General features: G+C 43.9%; 1 protein-coding gene across 5 annotated transcripts in view; it reads right to left on the reverse strand.

Moving 5' to 3' along the window:
* The window catches only part of ABCC9 (ATP binding cassette subfamily C member 9), a 947,014-nt gene that overhangs the window by 880,414 nt on the left and 44,641 nt on the right, over positions 1-21,959 (reverse strand). For 4 of the 5 annotated variants that reach the window (XM_085652729.1, XM_085652730.1, XM_085652727.1 and 1 more), the window contains exon 2: positions 6,723-6,894. In XM_085652729.1, the coding sequence (XP_085508855.1) occupies positions 6,723-6,867 (145 nt within the window). In that variant the 5' untranslated portion in view covers positions 6,868-6,894. Of the gene's footprint in view, positions 1-6,722; positions 6,895-21,959 lie in introns of those variants that run through there. The other variant, XM_085652731.1, reaches the window with a different exon arrangement.

Below are 21,959 nucleotides of genomic sequence, written 5' to 3' on the forward strand. Positions count from 1 at the left end.
CTCCGGGGGAGGGGGGGGGGGGAAAAGCTTCATTCAACAGCTAGATTCTGGAACTCGCTCCCTACTACACTAAAACTCAGTCTTAACTTCTGGTCCTTCAGAAAAACCTTAGGAACCTGGCTCTTCTGCACTTAATACAGCTAAAGACAATTTTCTGTATCCTACCGGATTGAAGCAGCACCAAGACACCTCTGGTATTTAAGCGCTTTACAAAATTAAAATCAAAATCAACAGCCTTGAATGCCATTGCTAAATCTCTCCTTTAACCATAACCTCTGGGTCTCAGGAATTATCTTCTTTAGAGACCAGGACCTGCACTAACAATACCTTCAATACTCTTGGCATTCTTTCTTGAAATATTGCTGACAGGATGGGTCTTAGGAATGACCCTTCCTGACTGTCCTTCCTAAGGAGTTTCAAAATCGTTTGTCTTAAGTAGACCTGGGAAGTTAACCATAGTTTTTTTCTTGATGGTTAAAGCAGCTTCTTTGGGCCCGCACAGAGTTCTCAGTCAGTCTTGACTCTAGTTTCTCTTGCCCTTAATTGCAATTTTTTGCAATTAGATACTGGCTACTCTAACGTGTTAGCATTGTGGTTGTCCTTTTTTAGTATATCCAGGTTGCTTGTTATTAATCTGTACACTGGAAATAGCTCCCAATCTACTTCTGATCATGTCAGTATACTTAGATCTCTGTTTGATAATTGTTTTTATTCTGCCAGTGCTTTTACCTGTCGTTTTCAAGGGCAATTTTAATTTGCATTTTCGTGATGACTGTAGGTCTACCGATTGGATTTCTCATGCTTCTTAGATATTCACTTTGAAAATACTGGTCAGGGTAAGATGTTTAATACCGTGGTTAGCAATTCTAATTTGTCTGCTCAGTGTGAGGGTGGAATGAAGCCTGGTGATTGTACTATTGCCCCCACATTTACTGAGAGAGGTGCTTTCACCACCATAGACTTTACTTTTGTCTCTACTCCCCTGGTGTAGTTACTGATTAAATATAATATAATATGGGACACAAGAAGTGATCGAAACCCCTTAACAGCCAACTTACACTGTAGGCATTTTTTGGACCATGTCAAGAATCTAACTAATGGGCGGTTGACACCACATGACCAGGGATGCAGGCTCAGATGGAAGTTCATCGATCCTGCTTTAATCGTAACTTGTTTGGCCTTTGCCCTCATACCTTGTTCCTCATGCACAGACAAGACCTGTCTTAACAAATTTGAAATCATAAGACAGCACATGGCTGTCCTTCTTACCGCTTCTCAACCATGTTTACCTATCTATGTGAAATGGTTTAACCACTCCTGCACCAGGGCTCATGATTAGCATTACAGGAGTGGTACCAGGAAGTTATTTTCCCTTGGACCTGATGAAAATCCCATTGGGTGCGGCCTGAAACATGTTGACCTTTTAGAAAAGCAGGCACACTAATGCCTTTCCTTTTATTTTGTTCCCCTTGTTTTTAAGTATACCGACTAGAGGCCAGAATATATAGTGGTTCACCTGCTAGGCAGGTATTTGTAAGCTTTTCCACTCCTGTCATTTTCCGTTTCCTTTCACATTACGATACACCTAAAGTGCTCCCACGTATTTCATAGGCGGAACGTAATGGAACCAAAGATGAAGCATGCCACCAAGGGGCAACCCGGGTGGGTGAGGGTTTATAAGTGTTTTCTTACCTTTAAGAGGGATAGTCCTTTTGAAACAATTGCTGATAAAGTGCAAGTGCTTCTCCCCTAAACATGGTGACATTGGTGTATACCCAGTTGGCATATTTAGTTTACTGATAAGTCCCTTGTAATGTGGTATACCATATACCCAGGGCCTGGAACCAAAATGCTACTCGTGGACTGGCAGCACTGATTGTGCTACCCAATTAGGTAGCCTTTCAAACCTGCCTCAGGCCTATCATTGCAGGGCCTGTGTGTGCAGTTTGATGACACTTTGACATGGCATTTGAGACTCCTTGCCAAGCCTTAAACTGCTCTTTTATTGCACATAAGTCACCCTTTAAAGTAGGTCTTAGGTAGCCTATTGGGCAGGGTGCTGTGTAAGTAAAAGGTAGGACATGTACTGGTATGTTTTGCATGTCCTAGTGGTGACAAACATCCAGATTAATTGTTCACTACTGTGAGGTCGTCTCCTCTCATAGGTTAACATTGGGAATTCCTTAAAACACGTTTAAGCTGAAATTCCTGATTAGAAAGGAGTGGCTGCATCACGTTTTATATCTTTGTAATGGTATTGATAAATCCTCTTTACTGGTTAAGTTAGATTTAGCATTACCATTTTAGAAAATCCACTTTTAGAAAGAGGACATTTCTCTGCTCGTACTGCTCTGTGTACCTTGCAGACTGTCTCCAATGCCCATCTGGCATGGGTGACAACTTTGTGCATTTCTTTTAAAAAGCCACAGGAAGGGCAGATGTTGACAGAGAACCCATCTGCATTAATTTACATTCCAAAAGCTCTTCCTGGGCAGGAAGAGAGGGGGCTGCTACTTACACATGAATAGGCAGTGTTCTGTTTCCCACACAAAGGGATTATTACCCTCTACTGAAACTGGGGCTGAAAAGAAAGGACCTGTGTGCACATCAAAGACTCTTCTTTGAAGTCACCCTCACTTCAAGCGCCAAGAAATCAATCCGGTGTATGTGCGCTATACAAGTTCATTATAACATAACATAACATAACATAACTTCAAAGGCCCCACTAGGTATAAGTAATGGGCCTCTGACCCTACCAAGACAGTACATTATTGGACCTGTGAAGAACTCTGTCAGGAGTAAAAACTGTGTGCTACCAGGATTCCCACTTTGCATGACTGCTGCTCTGAAAGAACTGCTTTTCTGCTTTGCTGGGCTGCCATGCTACCTGCTTATCTCTGCCCTGCTGAAAAGAACTGGACCCATCTCACTTGAACCCAGAGTAACTCCAAGGGCTTGCTTGCCTTTGTTCTGAAGACTCAGGGCCATCAAATACTTCCTTCAACTCTGCAACAACACCTGGACTCTGCTATCTGTGAGTGCTGCCTTTCCAAGTGGTGCCAATTCAGTCCTGGGCCCTTGAAATGTGGTTTCTGCTATCCAGAACCATGAAAATCAAAGCAGTGACCACTTTGCAATGTTTGGAACCGACGCATTGCCCTACGCCGATGCATGAGCCTATTGACAACATCGCTTCGATGGACTGCATGGCTCAGCGATGATGGACAGTGCAACTCGACGAGGCAGTGTCTGCATTATAAAGGGGTTCATCTACAAAGCCTTCATTGCCTGGGCAGATTGGAACCAATGCATCAAGCATTCGACATCGACGCTTGCTCCATCCAAGGTACTTTTACAGCAGGACATGCATGAGTCTTGTGGCAGACTGCCCTCCATTGTGGTCAGCCTGAACTTTGGATTTACTGTGGTCCTGTGCGACCTCATGTAACCCCTAATCACTAGTTGACTGTAAGTCCTAAATTTTGATTTAATCTTGAAAAATTCATAACTCCGGTTCTGCTTATTGGATTTTGTTCTTCTGGTATTGTTTTACTCATAACATGATTGTCTATTTTTTCTTAAACCTGCATGAAGTCTTTTTGTGGTGTTTTTCTTGTATTACTGTGTGTCTGTGTTGAGCAAATCCTTTACACGTTGCCTCTTTAGATAAGCCTGATTGCTCTGTGCCAGGCTACCAGAGGGTGAGCACAAGTTATCGTTTAGTGTGCCTTTAGCTTACCCTAACTAGAGTGGTGGTTTCTGATTGGACAGGGTGTATACCTCTGCCAACCAGAAACCCCACTTCTAACACTGCTACTCTATAAATTGAAAACTTTGGCTTAAAACCACAGAGTGCTATCTGGTGTCCCATATGGCTTCAGGCGAGGTAATGGCACTGTGGATCAATGGCTAAACCTGTATCTTTTAATTAATAAGTACACCCTGGCCAGACCTGGAGCCATACACCTGGACTTCATGGATTTAAGCTCTGCTTTTGACAGGGTTAACAGAGATAAATTGTGACAGATTATGCTGGACATAGGGATTGATCTGCACCTTAATTTGAGCACTTTTATTAGGTATGGTCTGATGGGGGAATGCACTGAGAACTTTATACTCAGGCAAAGTTGTATTCTGGCCCCCTTTTTATATACTCTTTAAGTCAACAAACTGGAGCAGATCCTTGCAGCTGGGGGCCGTGACCTCCCTATGTTTGATAGCCATCCTGTTCCAGCACTTTTTATGCATAGATGATATTGTTTTAGTTTCTAGGGCGACACGTGGTCTGCAAAGTTTTTGGGGACCTTTTCCGCAATTGCAAGGACACACGTGACCTTAGTATCAATTCTGTTAAATAGCACATTATGATAATAGGTCCTAGAAATACTAATAGTACATTCCACCTTTGAAAGGGCCACACACTTACCAAGGTCAAAACCTTTTCATCTAATAAAGAAAGAGGGGGACTATGAGCCAATCAAGGGCCAGTACCCGTGCTCCAAAATACGATATAAATTCAACAAGGGGGTTACTGTTCTTCGTAGGACACTAATAGTGTCAAGAGAAAGAAGAGGATAGAGTAGGCAGCTGAGTACTATACCCATAAACAGAAGGTGACAATCAACAAGAATGTCTCTTGGAGCCCTCACACATCCCTAAGGATGTCATGCTTCATCATCGGGCGGGTGCTCCTCATTGGGCCGGCGCTGCAATGCCCTACGGGTCCCGCGATGGGTCATTTTAGAGGAGATCTTTTTATTTCGCCTAGTTGATTAGTGAAAGAGTGTCCTAGTGGGGTAGCGAGAAGTGAGTGTGAAACGAAATAATTGAAACTGGCTAGGGGATATCCCCAAGGTTTTAAATATGCTGATCCCCCTGTAAGGGTAAAAAACCCGTAGGTTAGTGTTACTTCTTGGATAATACTGATCCTTAGTAGCTAAAAAAAAGGAGAAGGTCAACATGTTTCAAGGCTCTCTCAAAAGACTTGCACTTTAGGAATGCTTCCATGAGTACCTGAGTACCTGTATTACGTGCAGTGTTACTATCCTTTTTTAACTCCTGTATACAAGCTCAAGGACACCTCCTTCCTCTCCTTCATCCTCCCTCATGGTCCAAAGCTGGGACTCTCTCCTCCTCCACCCGCTTCCACCCTTCAGCTTCTAAACTCACTTCCACCTCTGTCACCAATACTGTTGTGTCTCACTACTGCACTCAAATTCACCCTCTCCTATAACCCCCATCTAATTTGCCCTACACTGCAGCACAATTGATCCTTTTTGTGTATCTCTCCTGCCATTTTCTCTGTCTGACATTCTCTTTTGCAATGAGTGTGTGTGTGCATGTATACATATGTGCGTGTATTTTTGTGTGATAAAAATGCTCGTTTAGATAACCATGCACTTGAGTAGCTTCGCCTGTGCATTATTTTGAAAGTTTGTCACTGGTGTCCAATAAAGAGGCAAATAAAATAAATACATTTAATGTTTGCCAATCTAGTTTACACAGACATGGATGACATTGCCTACAGCCCTTTATCCATTACACAACAAACTGTTTGTTAGTAACAGTAAGTGTCATTCCTAGAAGAATTTACATATAATTTCGAGTTTTAAATCTTTAGGTTCATAATTATGCACAATCTTAGAGTAATAATGCAATTACAAGATTATCTATCAGTTCTGTGGCTGAAATGAGTACTTTCAAAACAGAATACATATCAATTACAAAAACATCTCTGAAATTCCTGTCCCCAGAAAAGTATTGAAATTTTACCTAATTTACTTTTTTTAAAACCCTTTAAACTAGACACTTATCACTGATATCTATGGTATGGGGTCACCAGTGTCTCTGCTTGATTTGAGGTTTCTTAGGCGGGAGATCATTATTTCAGGATTGTTGGGAAATGAAAACCATAGATGTCTGTTTCTGCAGCGTAGTGCAGGGCCAGACTGGGAACCTCAAGCAGCCCTAGCAATTTTGTCAGATTAGCCCCCTGGAGGGCTGGGGGGTTTGCAAGAGTGAAGCCTTGCTGCTTTTGTTAGTCCAGCTGCACAACCAGCCACCAATGACAAAACTAGTCCCCTGCCGCTACAAAACTGGCCCCCACCCTTCCAGCCTCCCGAGTAACGCCTGATGCCCGCTACGGCCAGTTTGGCCCTGGTGTAGTGTCTTTGGAACGCTTTGAGTTGCTGTAGCCTCTCACTTCCAGAGTATATTTGGAATTTTTCAAATAAGTAAGAGTTTAGGAAGTTGCATTCTTCTTACATTTGTGGGATGGCTACAAGTTGCACTGGGGTTGAATACTCTTTGGACGGCTTTGACAATTATATAAATATTTACAATTTTGAAATACTAGTATTATTAGCAGACTCTAAAAATGCAAAACATCAAATTTGTTCAATATGAATTATATCTAACTGATTATTTGCTCTCATGTGTGCCATTCTTAATAACTAACTATACAAGGAAGTGGCAATAAAAGGAAAAGTTTTATATCTTGTGGTTTCAAAGTAAAAATTAATGTGCCATTATTTTGAGGATTTACTTCACATTATCTTCATGTTCATTTAGTATAAAAATGCTACTTTATTATCTATGCATATTAATGGTAATTACAAGTCTTTCACATAAATTGGAAGTGGTGATGACATTTAAAAAGATCAAATGATGAACAATGGTTAAGACATGTTGTAGTAAAGTCATGCAAGATGCCATCTACTTACCAATAAACAGAATTGGAAATGTGATAAATAACAGGAAAACATGAGGTACCAAGTTGAGGGCGTCCAAGAAACAAAAATTCTTTAAGACTCCATCGTTGACATAGTAAGAAGTCCTGCTGTCATTGCCACAGAATGAGAGGCTCATTGCATTTGGTCACGCTTACTTCAATGACTGAAATGAGAAAACCGAGAGGAGCAATTACTTTGACTGCTTCATTTGTATAACGAAAATTATTGAACACTGTGCTCATAAAATCAGGGTAGCAGAATGATCTTGAACATGCAAAGCAATAATCCAGCTTGTGGTTGGCGTGATTCTATATCCCAGCTTGTTGAAAAGGGTAAACAATGAAGTGAAGTGAGATCTCCATACAGTTTTTCCTTGACCTTCTGTAAATTTGTGCTAGAGCAATACAAGTTAGAATGTTCAAAAGATTTGAAAAAGTCATGGCTTGATATATATTCCAGTAAAAATATGTCATAAAAAGTGAAAGAGCACATGCATCATCACTTTGTCCAGAGAGACAGCATCATATTTCCATTGGTGGGGGTGAGGGGAGGTGGAAGTGAAGAGAGAGGTAGCATCAGAGTTGTATGATAGAACATTGAGCACAACAATATCAATCTGACAAACTATTATTGCCAAAATATCTACTCCCAGAATATTGTCAATGTAAGTATAGGTTGGTAAATATGGATGTATTGGTCTTAACTCCACATCAACATATTTTGAACATATCATCATGGTACATGTATGTGGATTTAGGGGTTGTAAACCTTTACTCACATATCTGCACTTCATGATATTCTGGTAGTCAATATTATGCCTCACTAGTTTGGCAGGTGAATATTTAAATGTCAATGTTCCAGTTGTAAACCAATGGGAGAAGTGAGCGAGGGTGGGTACCATCTATCAAGGGATGGAGAAATGGCATTAATTTCGAACAGACCCACTCCCCTCAGGCACTAAAATAAAGTCCTTTGCAAAATAATAAATAAAGTAGGTTGCGTGAGCATAGGGGAATGAGTTTTACATTTTGCAACTCTGGCTCCTCTTTTGAACTTAGCTTCGCCAACTTTATTAAATGTTCATTGCAGTTGACCACTTTAAGAGAGTGTTTCCTGCTGCTTTGAAGGAATCTATAAATATGAACTAATTAAGAAATAATTAAAAACTGAATTCTAATCACAAACCATTCAGATAGAATGAAAATAAAACCTCACAAACTAGTATCAGTTTCAGTGTTTATGTGAATTAGCACATTCTGAAAGTTTCTTTGTATTTCCAATTAATTGTTAACTGGACTTATGACATTAAACAATATCAATATGAATTCATATTGTGTCAAAAGGGGAGCCAGCTGGCACTGTTGCTAAAAGACGCCTGTATAGGTCTTTAAACATGATAAGGTTAAAGCATTATTGAATTAAACCTTTTACAAAACAGTGACAATGTAGCTACTATCACATCTTTTTATGAGTTTGTACCATAATATCCAGCTTTTATATGTCTGCTAGCAAAGTAGCACCTATTTCTCACAGTTGCAGTCATGAATATTGATTGGACTTGTTTTGTGATTCCTACGGACCATCAGAGTATGTCTGATGATACCACTTCACCGAGACAGGTGCCCTGCACCCCACTTACACTAGACCTAGACGTTCAAGAAGTAGAGAGACTATCCACCTTCCTGTTAGCCAATAAGTAGCTCCCATCTTTGTAGGCTGGGTTCACAATTCACATGTGAGTGCTAGGATATTGGATTTTGGGAATTATTGTAGTAACACTGGATGAGGCCAATGAGTCATCAGACTTGAACCAAGAGCTGCAAGAGTAAATGGGGTAAAGGGCAGCACAGTAGTAGTATCACTATAGAGCTTTACCTGCTCAAGCTGAACCTTAGTATATTAATTGAATTTAGTAGAGTTGCCCAAGAGTGAATGTTGCACAGCAGTTCTACTGGTTGTGTACTATTTAACTAAAATGGGTAAATATATATCCATGTCTGGTTAGCCCACATCTAAAGAGTTAGCACACATTTTGTCACAAAATAGTATTTAATTTCATGGTGTTCCACAGGTTCTGATTGCTGATAGAGGGTCTTAGTTTATTTTAAAAGTTGTGCCTGTTCTATGTAAACATATATTTGTGAAAGTTTGTCAGTCTGTGGAAGTTTGTCAGTCAGGGAAATGTGAGACACACGTTCCTATAATTGGTAGGCTGGGAGGAGTTTGGTCTTGAGGAACAATCATGGGAACCTGCTTGTTGAAAGATTCTTTTGCAAGACAGTCTGACAAACCAGGAGCCCCGTCTATGAAGTGATGGCCTTTGGGGGTGGAACTGTAGGAAGTGTCCGAAGACAATGTTTTCTCTTTAATGCTCCCCCACGCTTTAATGCTAGAGCGTGGGGGAGCAATACTGTAAACCTGCTTGATTTCCTTTCAGCAAAGGAAAGGCTGGAGGACATTACGGATTGTTGGAGCTGTCTGTATGCAGACAGATGACACACTGTGTGGCAGCATGCCCACAATTAACATAATTCCCAGAAGCATGTGGATGCTCACAAATTCTGGAGGAGCCACTTCCAATATGGATATCTGGGAACAATGCCCTCAGTTCAGACATAACTTCATTACTCAGATCCTGCCAAGATCTTTAACTTCATTGTATTGCTGAACATTGGAAATACAGTGAAGTATTTAGAAAGATGGTGTTGTTAATGAAACAAGCTTAGAACTATGTGTTGAACATTTATATGAACGTTTCAAAAACTGGGGTTATTACATTGCACTAAGGATTGTCCTGTGGTGGAACAGGAAGGATTCTTAGATAAATTATGTTGCAAGCATATATATAAATCTCATGTAGAAGGTATCACTGTTCTAGTATGCATATAAACATGGCAAAGATTAGGGAACAACAGAATAGTGACAGTACCTTGAATAATGAATGATGTTGCAAAATTATACATCATAAGGTATCATAGTTCTAGTATGCACATATGAAGTGCGAAGAATAGGAAACAACAGAATAATAATATTGTTGGTTACCTTGTGTTGCTATAGAAGTTAAATGGAACCTACAACTCATCTTTCACAAGAGTGTGTATAGTGACGAATCTTGAGGTAATTGTTAAAATAGAGAGGTGCTAGTGTGAATTTATATTTGAGGTAGTCATTCTTTATATATTTAGCTTTCAGAAATCATTAGTTTTAGACCAAAGTTGTCAAGTCACTAAACGTTGTAGCATAGAAAAGACCTTTGAGACACCAGATTTGGAGATGGTGGATAACAAGGTGCTCAATCTTCAGTATCTTACAGTGACATAACAATCTAGGCTGGGTTTTCCACTAAACTGCTTCCATAAATGAGTCTCTCTCTCTCCACCTCACTCTCTTATCCCTTTATACAGGGGCCCTTTTCACAAGCCTTATGATCATTGAAGGGGTAAAGTGACCCGTGGGGGGAATTGGTCTTGACATCCTCAGCATTGTTTATCCCCAAGTCTGACCGATTGCCAGACCTGAAAGAAAAATGCTAATTCTGAGGCCAATCCTTTACAGGCAATGGCACAAGCAATTACAAAAATACAAGATGATCTTGACCTCACTCAACATGACCGTTCTTTCCCACTTGAGAATGTTAATCAGATGGCAGGCGTAAACCCCTGAGATGATTCACATGGTGGCAGAGTTTCTTCAACCACTTCTTCCAGTCAGTCTACTTGACTTGCACCTGTAACTAGCAGTTCTTTTCCATGGTTTACTTCAGCTTCGCCTCTCTTAACGACGTGTATGGCCCGACCTAAAAGATTCTCAGTAGATCCTCGTCACTTCAGTCATTCATGGCTCACAGTAACTTACATTTCTGGCTAAACCATAGGAATTTGCTACAGATACCAATATAGCATTTGTGTGTCATATCTCAGCAAAGATGTCCTAGTGTAGAACACCCCTCTAATTTTAATACAGTGTCCTTGGATTTTCAATCACACTACCTTTGTAAAACATTTCACAACTATCTTTGGCAAGAAGCAGACTAGAGGCCTATTAAGGTTTACTTAAAATACATCAAGGACATGAATTGATTGTGAAAGTTATTAGCTTCCAAGAAGTGATGATAGAAGCCACTTAGACTAATGAGGCAGCTGAATTTTACCATGGCCTCAGAGGAGAGTTAAAAGAGGCTCTTTCTCTCTCCTTGTTAATAGACCCACTACTTCCATTGCCTTGATAGATTTAATATTGCTAGTTGGTTCTCAGGAGTGGAGAAAGGGCCCTAATTGTACAGTCCAAATCAGTCAAGGCAGAAGTACGTCCCACAGAAAAACCTATGTGGATTGCAAACATTAGGAAATCATTCATGATAGAAGAAAAGAAGAAAGATTTTCAGAAGAAAGGTGGGTCTAAGCCTTTATTGTTGATAGGCAGGACATTTTGTAAGAGGCTATCTACTACAGGTGACAAACTCCAGAACTTGACGGTAACAGATGGAACCCATGCAAGCCATCTTCCAATTCAGTGGTTCATGTGAACTTGTGGAGAATATTGAAAGTCCTATTTTCCAACTTTTAGTCTCTTCATGGCCCAATGATCCTTAACCTTACTGACATTATTTGACTATGGGGCTTGAATCAATCAGTCAGGGGAATTATAAGCGCACTACTCACCCGTGAGGGTCTCAAGGCGCTGAGGGGTCAGTAGTTCCGTATCAGTCGAAAAGCCAGGTGTTCAGCACCTTCCTGAAGGTGTTCAGGGAGGGGGCACGTCAGATGTCGATGAGGAGCTCGTTGCAGGGCTTGGCCGTAATGTAGGAGAAGGATATTCCCCCTGCTCTGGATCGGTGGATGCACGGGTTTCAGCGAGGAGGAGGCTGGTGGAGCGGAGGTTCCGTTTGGGCACGTGGAGGGTGATTCTGTCGTTGAGGTATTGGGGTCCGGTGTCATGTAGGCCTTTGTAGGCGTAGGTGAGTATCTTGAAGGTGACTCTTTTCTCGACGGGGAGCAGTGGAGCGTGCGTAGGTGTTGGCTGATGTGTTCGCATCGAGAGGCCCCGAGAACGAGTCTGGCAGCGGAATTCTGTATCGCCTGGAGCTTGCGGAGTAGCGACTTGATTCCAGCGTAGAGGTCATTTCTGTAGTCCAGCCTGCTGGTGATGAGTGCATGGGTGACTGTCTTCTTTACCTCGGGGGGGGGTATCCATTTGAAGGTCTTGCAGAGGGTATTGAAGCAGCTGGAGGTCATGGCGTTGACCTGTCGATTCATGGAGAGGGAGGAGTCGAGTACAATACCGAGGTTCTTGGCGTGGTCCATGGGGGTCGGGGGATGCTGAGGGTGGTGGGCCACCGGGTGTTGTTCCACACCAAAGGGGTTGTTCAGAGGACAAGGACTTCTGTCTTCTCTGAGTTGAGTTTTAAACAGCTGTTGTTCATCCAGGCTGCGATGTCCTGCATTCATTGCATTCCTTCCTGGAAGTTGATTCTGGTGGTGGTGGGGTACTTGTTGAGGGATAGGATGAGCTGACTGTCGTTGGTGTAGGAGACTATGCTGAGGCTGTGCCGTTGGACAATGGTGGTGAGGGGAGGCAATGTCGACGTTGAAGAGGGTTGGGCTGGGTGATGATCCCTGTGGGACTCCGCAGTTAATTTCAGTGGGTTGGGAGAGGAAGGGTGGCAGTCTGATCCTTTGGCTTCTGCTGGTGAGGAATGATCTGATCCAATCGAGGGCGTTGCCTTGTATGCCGGCATTGTGTAGTCTGTCTGTGAGTGTGCGGTGGGAGACAGTGTCGAAGGCTGCTGACAGGTCGAGTAGAATCAGGGCCGCGGTGTGGCCTCGGTCGAGGAGGGCGTCGATGTTGTCAGTAGCGAGAGTAGGGTGGTCTCGCTGCTGTGGTTGCTTCGGAATCCGGATTGGGATGGGTGGAGGATGGCGTTGTCTTCAATAAACCTTGACAGTTCTGCGTTGACGGTCTTCTCAGCGACTTTAGCTGCAAAAGGGAGGAGCGAGATGGGCCGGTAGTTCTTGAGGTCCGTCTGGTCTGCTGAGGGCTTCTTGAGTAGGGGTCTGACTTCTGCACGTTTCCAGTAGTCGGGGAAGGAGCCGGTTCATGAAGGTGGTGTTGACGGCACGTTGTATTACGGGTGCAATTGTGGTAGCGGCTCTGTGGTACATGTGGGGTGGGCAGGGGTCTGTGGGGGCCCCAGAGAGGATGCCTTCAATGGTCGGGCAGTCTCCTCGTAGTAATCGATGTCCAGGTGGAGATCGTTGTCTGGCTGGTGTTGTTGCCTGGCGGGCTGACTGTGGGGCTGGGCGTTTGTTCATCCAAGTTGTCGTAGAGGTTCTTTATTTCAGTTGGAAGTAGGAGCCGAGTTTATCACAGAGGTCCTGGGAAGGGGTGATGTCAGTGACCTCGCTGAGGGGCTTGGTGAATTCCAGGATGACGCTGAAAAGTTCTTTGGAGTTGCCGGAGTTGGAGAGGATTCTGTTGTGGATGAAGGTCCTTTTGGTGGTTCTGATGCGTTGATGGTATTCCGTCATAGCGTCCTTGTAGGTGGTACGGTTGTCAGGTGTCTTGCTATTTCTCCAGTTATTCTCCAGGGGTCTTCAGGTGTGCCTGGCTTCTTGGATCGGTGGTGAACCAGGTGGCTTTTCTGGGGCCTTGCCTGTTTGGGGTTGCGCAGCGGGGCGAGCTTGGCTGAGCAGTTGGCGATCCTAGTGTGGAATTCCATGGCCGCAAGGTTAGCGTCGGTTGCAGCAGAGGGGGTGTTATCATTGAGGATGGAGTTGAGTTGTTCTTCGTGACTCTGCTCCAGTTCCTACGCGGGAGGCGCAGAGTCGGTTCGGGTGGCTTGGGTTTGTTGACTATGAAGTGTACGCAATGGTGGTCAGTCCATGGGGACTGTGTGGTGTGGCTGAAGTGGACACTGCTATCTCCAACGAAGATGGGGTCGAGAGTGTGTCCTGCCTTGTGGGTCGGTGTGTTGATGAGTTGTTTCAGTTCGATGTTGTCGAGGTTGTCCCGGAGGGCGGCGGAGTTGGGGTCACTGAGGTTGTTGAGGTGGAAGTTCAGGTCTCTGATGAGTATGTAGTCTGTGGCAGCGATGTTGTGGGGTGCGATGAGGTCCATGATGGTGTCGGCGAAGGGAGCTCGGGGGCCGGGGGTCTGTAGGCGAGGGTGGAGTTAGGGCTGGTCTGGACCTGGAAGTGCAGGTGTTCGGTGGCGGGGACGTTTTAGCAGGAGGCGGTGAGGCAGAGGGAGCTTTTGTGTGCGATGGCGATGCATCCACCCGGGTTCTTGGGGCGGTACTTCCATTGGATCTTGTACCCATCCAGGATGGCGATGGCGATGTCAGGGGCCGATGAGGCATTGGTCCAGGTTTCAGTGAAGAAGGTGACGTAAGGTGAGAGCGAGTCCAGAAGGTTCCAGATTTCAGTGCATGGAGCACACGTTGAGGAGGATACATCTTAGGGCGTTGCGGGTGTCAGCGGCCGGGGTGGTGGTGAAGGTCTGTCGGCAGTGGTGGCAGGTTAACTGGCTGTGGGTTGTGCTAGGCGTGGCCTGCTGACAGTTGTTGTTTCTTCCGGGGTTGAGTGCGAGGTGGGTAGCTGGGTGTATGGTGGGAGATCCAGTGTCCCTGGTGCTGGTTGCAGTTAGGTCGCGGACGGGCACAGATGGGCTTGCATTTGGCATGCCTTCGGCACACCAGCGGCACGCCGCTGCACGACCGCGCTGCGGCCACCATAAATTGGGGGAGGAGGGAGGGACTAGAGGCTAGGAGGCGGTAGCGGGGGCTGTCCGGGGGGGAGGGGCTGCAGGGGCAGCAGCGTCAGGAATAGAGCAAAAGGAATAATAACGTTTTTTTTTAAAAATTAAAAGCGGAAGGAAAACAAGGTTAAGATAAATAAATAAACACGGAGAACAGGCGACGGCTAAGGGCTGCAGGCAAGGGACAGGACGTGGAGAGGGCTGAGGTAGGCAGGATCTGGGCAGGTGGGATTGGGCAGTGGAGGAGGCAGCAGACTCGAACCTGACCAGGAGGAGGATGGAGGACTGCGGAGCGGCAACGGCATAGCGGAGCTGCTGGGGAGAGAGTCGAACCAGACCAGAGGTCAAGGTCTAACTTGAGGCTGTTTTGTGAATCAAATATCTTTTAATCATTATCAGTTGCCAAAACAACCTAGGAAGAACCCTGTAACCATTGTCAGCATCAATGACAAGCCCCTGCAGTCGGGAGAAGTATGTTAGGAGACATCAGTTATTGGAATGATTTTAGAGAAAGGACATTTGTAAACCATAAGTTTGAATCTAATTGATTCCTCTCCATTTGCTGAGTAGTCTTGGGTACTGCCTGGGTCCGCCAACATAAACTTTTAATTAACTGGAAAGCACAGGTCATGACTTTTGCATCTTAGTTGTGGTGCAAAATGCTCCAGAGAAGGTTAGAATTGAGCCTGTCCTTTAAGATGCTGTGCTGTTCAACCAAATATAGATCAGTTAAGGATTACTGAAGCTTATAAGACGTTTCAGACTGTCTTTAGCAAGAAGGGGAGTGATCAATTGCATTTTCAGTGCCCTTATGACTGTATTATTGATCAGTTGTGGCTCCAGCAGGTAAGCGCGATGGGGTGGGGGCAGGCCACAGGGGGGAAGGCGACAGATGACATAATAGGATTTGTTTATTTATTTTCCCTATTCCGTCTTTTGTCGACTTACTCCCCACCCGACCCCCTGCCCCGCCCAACCACACGTACCTGCAGGAGCCGCAACTGCTATTAATCTCATCCCAGTACCTAATAATCTTCTAAACGTTAAACAATGAATTTAGAACAGCACCTATATTGAAACATACAAATGGTGCTCTTCCAGTCATCATGGAAATGGAGGCATCTTCCTTTGCATTGGGGCTATTTTTTCTCAAAACGATCCTCAAACTGGAGTGGTATATATAGTTACTATTTAAAAAACGGAGTTATTTGGAAATAAAATACCCCCTCTATAGTGGAAAACTATTCACTATGATGAAGGCTTTCGGACATTGGAAACATCATTTGTAAAGGGCTCATCGTTTTATTACCATTTGGACAGGTTATTAAAAATAAAAAAAAATTGGTTTTTGCAGTTCTATATAGCGCAAGCTTGACTCGAAGGTATCAGAGTGTTTTACATGAGCACCGGCTGCGTTAGAGATTAACATATTCATTTTTTATTAGGCACAGGGAAATTTAGTCATTTACCCAGAATCACCGGATGTTAAGAGTACCTGCTGAGGCTCGAACCTGATTCCCCAGCTTCAAGGTTGACCGCTCCGACAGGCCACATAACTTAAGTCAATGATATATGGAACCATAATCAGATTACCTATCAATCGAGAAAGAGACGCAGTAAAGCGGGTGCTGTATTTCATCAAGGAGAAGATCGAAACCTGTTAATAGTACATCTTCTCTCCTACCAATTCAAAAAGACACATCCAAGTCATGTGAACAGGTCCACAGGGCTATCAAATTATCATTAGAAAGGAGTGGATAGCAAAAGTCCACTCAAACAAGACATGATAAACAAGTCATGTGGCACAAAGACAAAGTGTTCAGCCCTAACAAGGGTTTACAACTTCTATTGAAGTAGGACATGTCCCCTCCGCAATCTGGACATTTTGGAATAAGCAGGACCAGCAACTCGATTACACACCATTTCTGGTAGTCATGAATAAGACCAAAATGTACAACAGTGTTCAGTCTCTGTTCAAATTGAATACACCTAGAGAAGCCAGTGGTGTTTCTGAACCACTCAAACACAAGGAGATGATGGACGGAGCACTAAAACTTTTCAGACACTCACCCTCAGCCACAGATCTGAGTTGAATCTATCATTGCTCTTTAGCTCACTTCGCCACCCCAGTACAGACCCAGCCAAATGCATATCGGTCTTGACCCTGTTCCTCTTGGGAACAGTCTAGCCCGAACTGCTAAGCCAGGACTTCCCTGGACCGGAAACAAGCATCCTGGGACTAGATTCACAATAACACCCCTCATCACCCAAGCCAGCTTGAATCCAGTGGCAAAGTGAACAAGGGATTCACGTCTGGGCATACCCTGCCATCTTAGGGCAAACAAAGCAAACACGAGGAGATGATGGACAGAGCGCTGAGACTTTTAAGACACTCACCTCCTGTCACAGATCTGGGTTGAATCCATCATCATTCTTTGCCTCACTTCGCCGCCCCAATTCAGACCCAGCCATATTCAAATCAGTCTTGACCCTGTTCCTCAGGGGAACAGTCCAGCCTGAACTGCCAAGCCAGGTCATCCCTGAACTGGAAGCAAGCATCCTGGGACCGGTTTCGGGGTAATACCCCTGATCAGCCAGGCGAGCTTGAATCCAGTGGCAAAGTGAGCAAGGGAGCCACATCTGGGCATACTGTGCCATCTTAGGGTGAAAAAAGCAAACACAAGGAGATGATGGACGGAGCGCTAAAACTTTTCAGACACTCACCCCCAGTCACAGGTCTGGGTTGAATCCATAATTGTTTTTTAGTTCACTTTGCCACCCCATTTCAGACCCAGACATCAGTCTTGACCCTGTTCCTCATGGGAACAATCCAGCCCGAACTGCCACGCCAGGTCTTCTCTGGACTGGAAATAAGCATCCTGGGACCGGATTCAAGGTAACACTCCTCATCAGCCAGGCTAGGTTGAATCCAGAGGTATAGTGAGCAAGTGACCCATGTCTGGGCATACCCTGACCAACTTTGGGCGAACAAAGCACACACAAGGACATGAGCCACTGCCTACATCACAACAGGCATAGTCACAAATACTCATGGATTTCATCACATACCTGCCATCATCCAGTGGTAGACTATCTCACAGTGTCCCTTACAATATTTCTACAGCTCCCATCTTTGCAGCAATCTTTCCACAGAAAATTGTGCAGCTCCATTAGTTGGCATCAGTTGTCACAACAGACTTGGAGTCTTTTTACAGCCGATTTTGTAGAGCTTTGTTATAAAAGATTAGAAGCTCTGCATGACTCATATACCACAGAGAGATGGACAAAAAAGAGACTCATACTTTGTAACAATATTTGCACTGCATACTTATGAATCATTCAGATCAGTGGGCTCAGTGGATCCCTATAGCAGAGTTTTCTTACAACAATACATGCTCCGAATCTATAGGATATCTAGCTTTTTATTGTTTGTTAGGGTTCTCCCTGACGTTTGGCCTACAGCATATTTTTCCTCCACAGTTTCCTTTTTGCAAAGTCTCCTCCAAGATATCAACACAAAACAGAAGTCTTCCATTCTGCATTTAAGACTTACTAAAGCCAGATATGAGACATTTCTATTATTTTCTTTTCTATTCTATATGACACTTAGAGAGTGCATGGCTACCCATAGGCATCCAGTGCTGTCAGTGCAGCAAAACCGAAATGAACTGGGTTAGACCAATCTGGTCTGGAAGAGCCAAGTCTTTAGAAGTTTGCTGTAAGGAAGTTCCATTTTGGCTGATCTGAGAGTGAGTGGGAGGCCATTCAATAGTTTTTCCGCATTATAGGCGAACGAGCGTCCTCCGGCTCTTAACAATCTAAATCTAGGAGCTACGGCTATAAGGGTCATAGAAGAACGCAAGGTTCTCTCAGGGAAGTAGGGGGCTACTAAACAACAGGAGATCATAGGCCCTTTACCAAAGAGTGCTTGCGGGGTATACAGAATGTTTGAAACATTTGAAACATTATCCTCTCTGCCACTGGAAGCCAGTGGAGGGAGGCTAAAGCTTGTCGGGCAGATTGATGTCGAGGTAGACCACACAGAATCCAGACAGCGGAGTTCTGGATCACCTGGAGTTTTCTTATTATGGTCTTTGAAGCACATAGGTACAGAGAATTGCCGTAGTCCAGGTGGGAAAGGATAATAGCCTGGACCACCAGTTTCTTTACGGTGGGGAGAAGAAGGGGCAGAATTTTCTGAAGCATCCTAAATAGGCTAAAACAGATGGCTGAGAGCTTTATTGCTTGTGTATTAAAGTTCAGAGAATTGCCCAGCCGCATTCTGAGGCTTTGTATTGCAGTTCTTGAAGTAGGGAAGGGGCCGAAACAGCTTGGCCAGTTCAGGTTACATGAAGGTGAGGTGTTATTGCCTAGCCTCATATGCTATGTTTTTCTTCCATTTAGCCTAAGGCAGGAGCTGTGATCCGACCTGCAATTTTCTCGAGGCAGGGGCATAGTGCAAAGGAAGGGGAGTTGTGGCTATCAGTGAGAAAAAAAAAACATTGAGGGTCATGCGCGTACTATAGATATCCCAAAAGGTTGGACAATCTCAGCGAGTGGCCTCATAAAAATAGTAAATAGAGTATGTCTCAGGGACGAGCCCTGAGGTGCTACACATTCTATGGAGAAAATATCTGACATACATCCTCCTTCAAAGACCTGGAATTACCTATTTTCAAGGAAGGACATCAGCCAAGAAATGACTTGTTCTGAGATACCAACCTTCTGCAATGTCTCTGTAAGAATGTTGTGGTCCATCGTATCGAATGCAGAACTGAGATCTAGGAGGATGATGGTTTCTGAACCTCTTTGATCAAGCTGTTTTTTGGCTTCTTCTACCACAGCCAGAACGGAAGTCTCTATACTTTGGAAGAGTCGGACCCCAGTCTGTGTGGGGTGCAAAATGTCATGGTTTTCTAAATATTCTGAAAGAGTGAGATTGACAAGACAAGACAAGTTTTCCTAGGGTCTTACTTATCCCAGGAAGCAGGGAGATTGACCGATAATTTCCCGGGTCAATGGTGTCCAAATTAGGTTTCTTTAATAATGGTTTAACACTAGCATGTTCCCATGCTAACGGGAGTTTGCCCACAGCCAAGGATAAGTTAACCATATCCAATAAAGTAGGGAGTATCTGGCCTGCTACTTTGGCTAGGATACATGGAGGGGCTGATTCTTTAGGAGAACCAGATTTGACTTTACTCATTATATCTCCAAGAATATCAAGATTAAGAGGGGGGAATGCACTAAGTGTGGGCTGGTTTGTGCCCAATGTAGCTTCCTTGTGACTCAGTTGCTAAAGTCTGACGATGGTTGGAAATCCCTATAGATAAGAGTTGTCCTGAAAAAATCTTGCAAATTCATTACTTCGAGATGTGGAGTGCTCAGGAGGAGGGTGCAAAGAGGCAGGTTCTGAAAGAGTTTCAACTATGCAAAACATCACGCAAAAGGAATTTGCAGCACTGTAAATTCTTTCCACAAAGTAGAAGGTTTTTGGCTTTTTTTATTTCAGCCTGATAACTCTGATAGTTTCTCGATATTTTTGTTTGTCTATTCCCCTCCTTTTCCATGCCTTTTCGGCTTTTTAGCATTCTTGTTTGAGTTTACGAAGAGTAAGGGTATACCAGGGTGCAAATTTATTTTTACACTTTTCTGGTATATGTTTTTTTAGGTATAAATTGGTCGAATGTGATCCAGTGTGAAGTTTAGCAAAGGTAGGATCAAGGCCTAAGAGAGGTCTGGATCCCCGAGGGCCTGTTTCCAAATTTCAATAGTTAGTTTGGACCAGGGACGGTCTTTCCAGGTAGCTGGTATACAGTCAAAAGACGAGTGGGGAGTGACAAGAATTAGAGGAATCCAAAAATTACCTGATCAGATTATCGGTAAGGGTTCTTGGACCTTTAAACAATTATCATTAGAGAAGACAGGGTCAAGTAAATGGCCTTTCTCGTGTGTAGGTCCAGAGAACCTTTGAGAAAGATGAATGGCCAAAAGATCCTGCACAAGATCAGCAGCTTGAGCTGCACATGGCTTCTCCAATGAAGGTTGAAGTCTCCCATAAGGGAGAAATATGCTTTAGTGCTGGCCAGATTAGCTATCACTTCATGGAGAGAAAGGAGGAACCTACTAAATGGACCAGGGGGGCTGTACAGCAGAACTCCTGAGAAGGTGATGGTGGGGGTGAGCGAAATGGCGAACAACAAGCTTTTGCTAGCGGGGCTTTCTAAAGGTTTGATAGAGCACCTGCATTCTTCTTTGAGGATTATTGCAATCCCTCCACCTATCCTATTAGCTCAATATAAATGGTGGATGTAATAGTGAGGGGGTAAAGCTTGTAGTAGATCAGGCCCGTATTCAGCATGAAGCCAGGTTTCAGTAAAAAAAAAATGTGCCTGGTTTACTGTCCTCTAAAAAGGTGAAGAGTTGTAGCTTATGGCAAGGCAGTGATCTGCAGTTAATTAAATACATGTGCCACTTAATTGCCTCTGTAGTGTAGGGATTAGTGTCAACCATACCTGGGGGGGGGGGGGGGCAAGGAGCAATGTCTACAGATTGTTTCATCCTTAAACAGCTTTATAGAGTTAAAACATCTCACCTTGAGGGGCTCCTGTAGGGCTGTCATGTAGTTCCTAGGAGTCCCCCAGGACCTGCGCGTTTTGGATGACATAAACTGAGGGCTTAGTGTCCAAACTGACTCCTGACAACCCCCACAAGATATGTCAGCCATTAGACCAGCTAGCTCTATAGTGCCACTACCACATCCCCTGTGGTCCACAGTGGTGTAGGTAGTTTCTGACAACACTGAACATGGAACCCTGTATTATCAGGGATCATGGAAAACAGTACAGTACTTTTCGCTCAGTCACTCGTGCTTGCTTATTCTCAGAAAACACACAAGATGGTGATTAGGACATTTCAATAAGTATGTATTGGTCCAGCCACAGTCTTTTGTAAAACATATGTGCTGCAACAATCAGGAGACAGAAGCATACGAAAGAGATTGCAAGTACCAATGAAGTAAATAGTAGATACATTTCTACCATAGTGCTAATAAGATTAACATAAGCAGTTGAGATAAAAACAATATCACTTGCATATTCCTAAAATATGCGCCCTAAGTAATTTTCCTAAATGCACCTAACCTAAATATGTAGGTTCAGCATGTATATGTGTATATAGTCAAGAAGCCCCTAGGGAAGAACCATCCCCCTCACCTGATGGTTGAGAATGAAGGACTCCGTCTGTGCTTCGAGGATGACAACCTGCAAGGGATGACAGACCGCTGTGTGTTGAAGATTTAGCATGCAGGACCCCTTGTCAGCATGGAAGGTATTCTCCTCTAATTTGCAAGGGTAAAATAAGGGTCTTATATACTACAGTGGTCACTGCAGGGTTTCTTCTAGAAATTAGGTGTGTTTTTAAAACAATCATAAATGTATTTTAAAGTGTTTTTCCATAACAAATGCTATTTGA

This window comes from Triturus cristatus, chromosome 4_1, assembly GCF_964204655.1.
Source record: "Triturus cristatus chromosome 4_1, aTriCri1.1, whole genome shotgun sequence".
Lineage (NCBI taxonomy): Eukaryota > Metazoa > Chordata > Amphibia > Caudata > Salamandridae > Triturus > Triturus cristatus.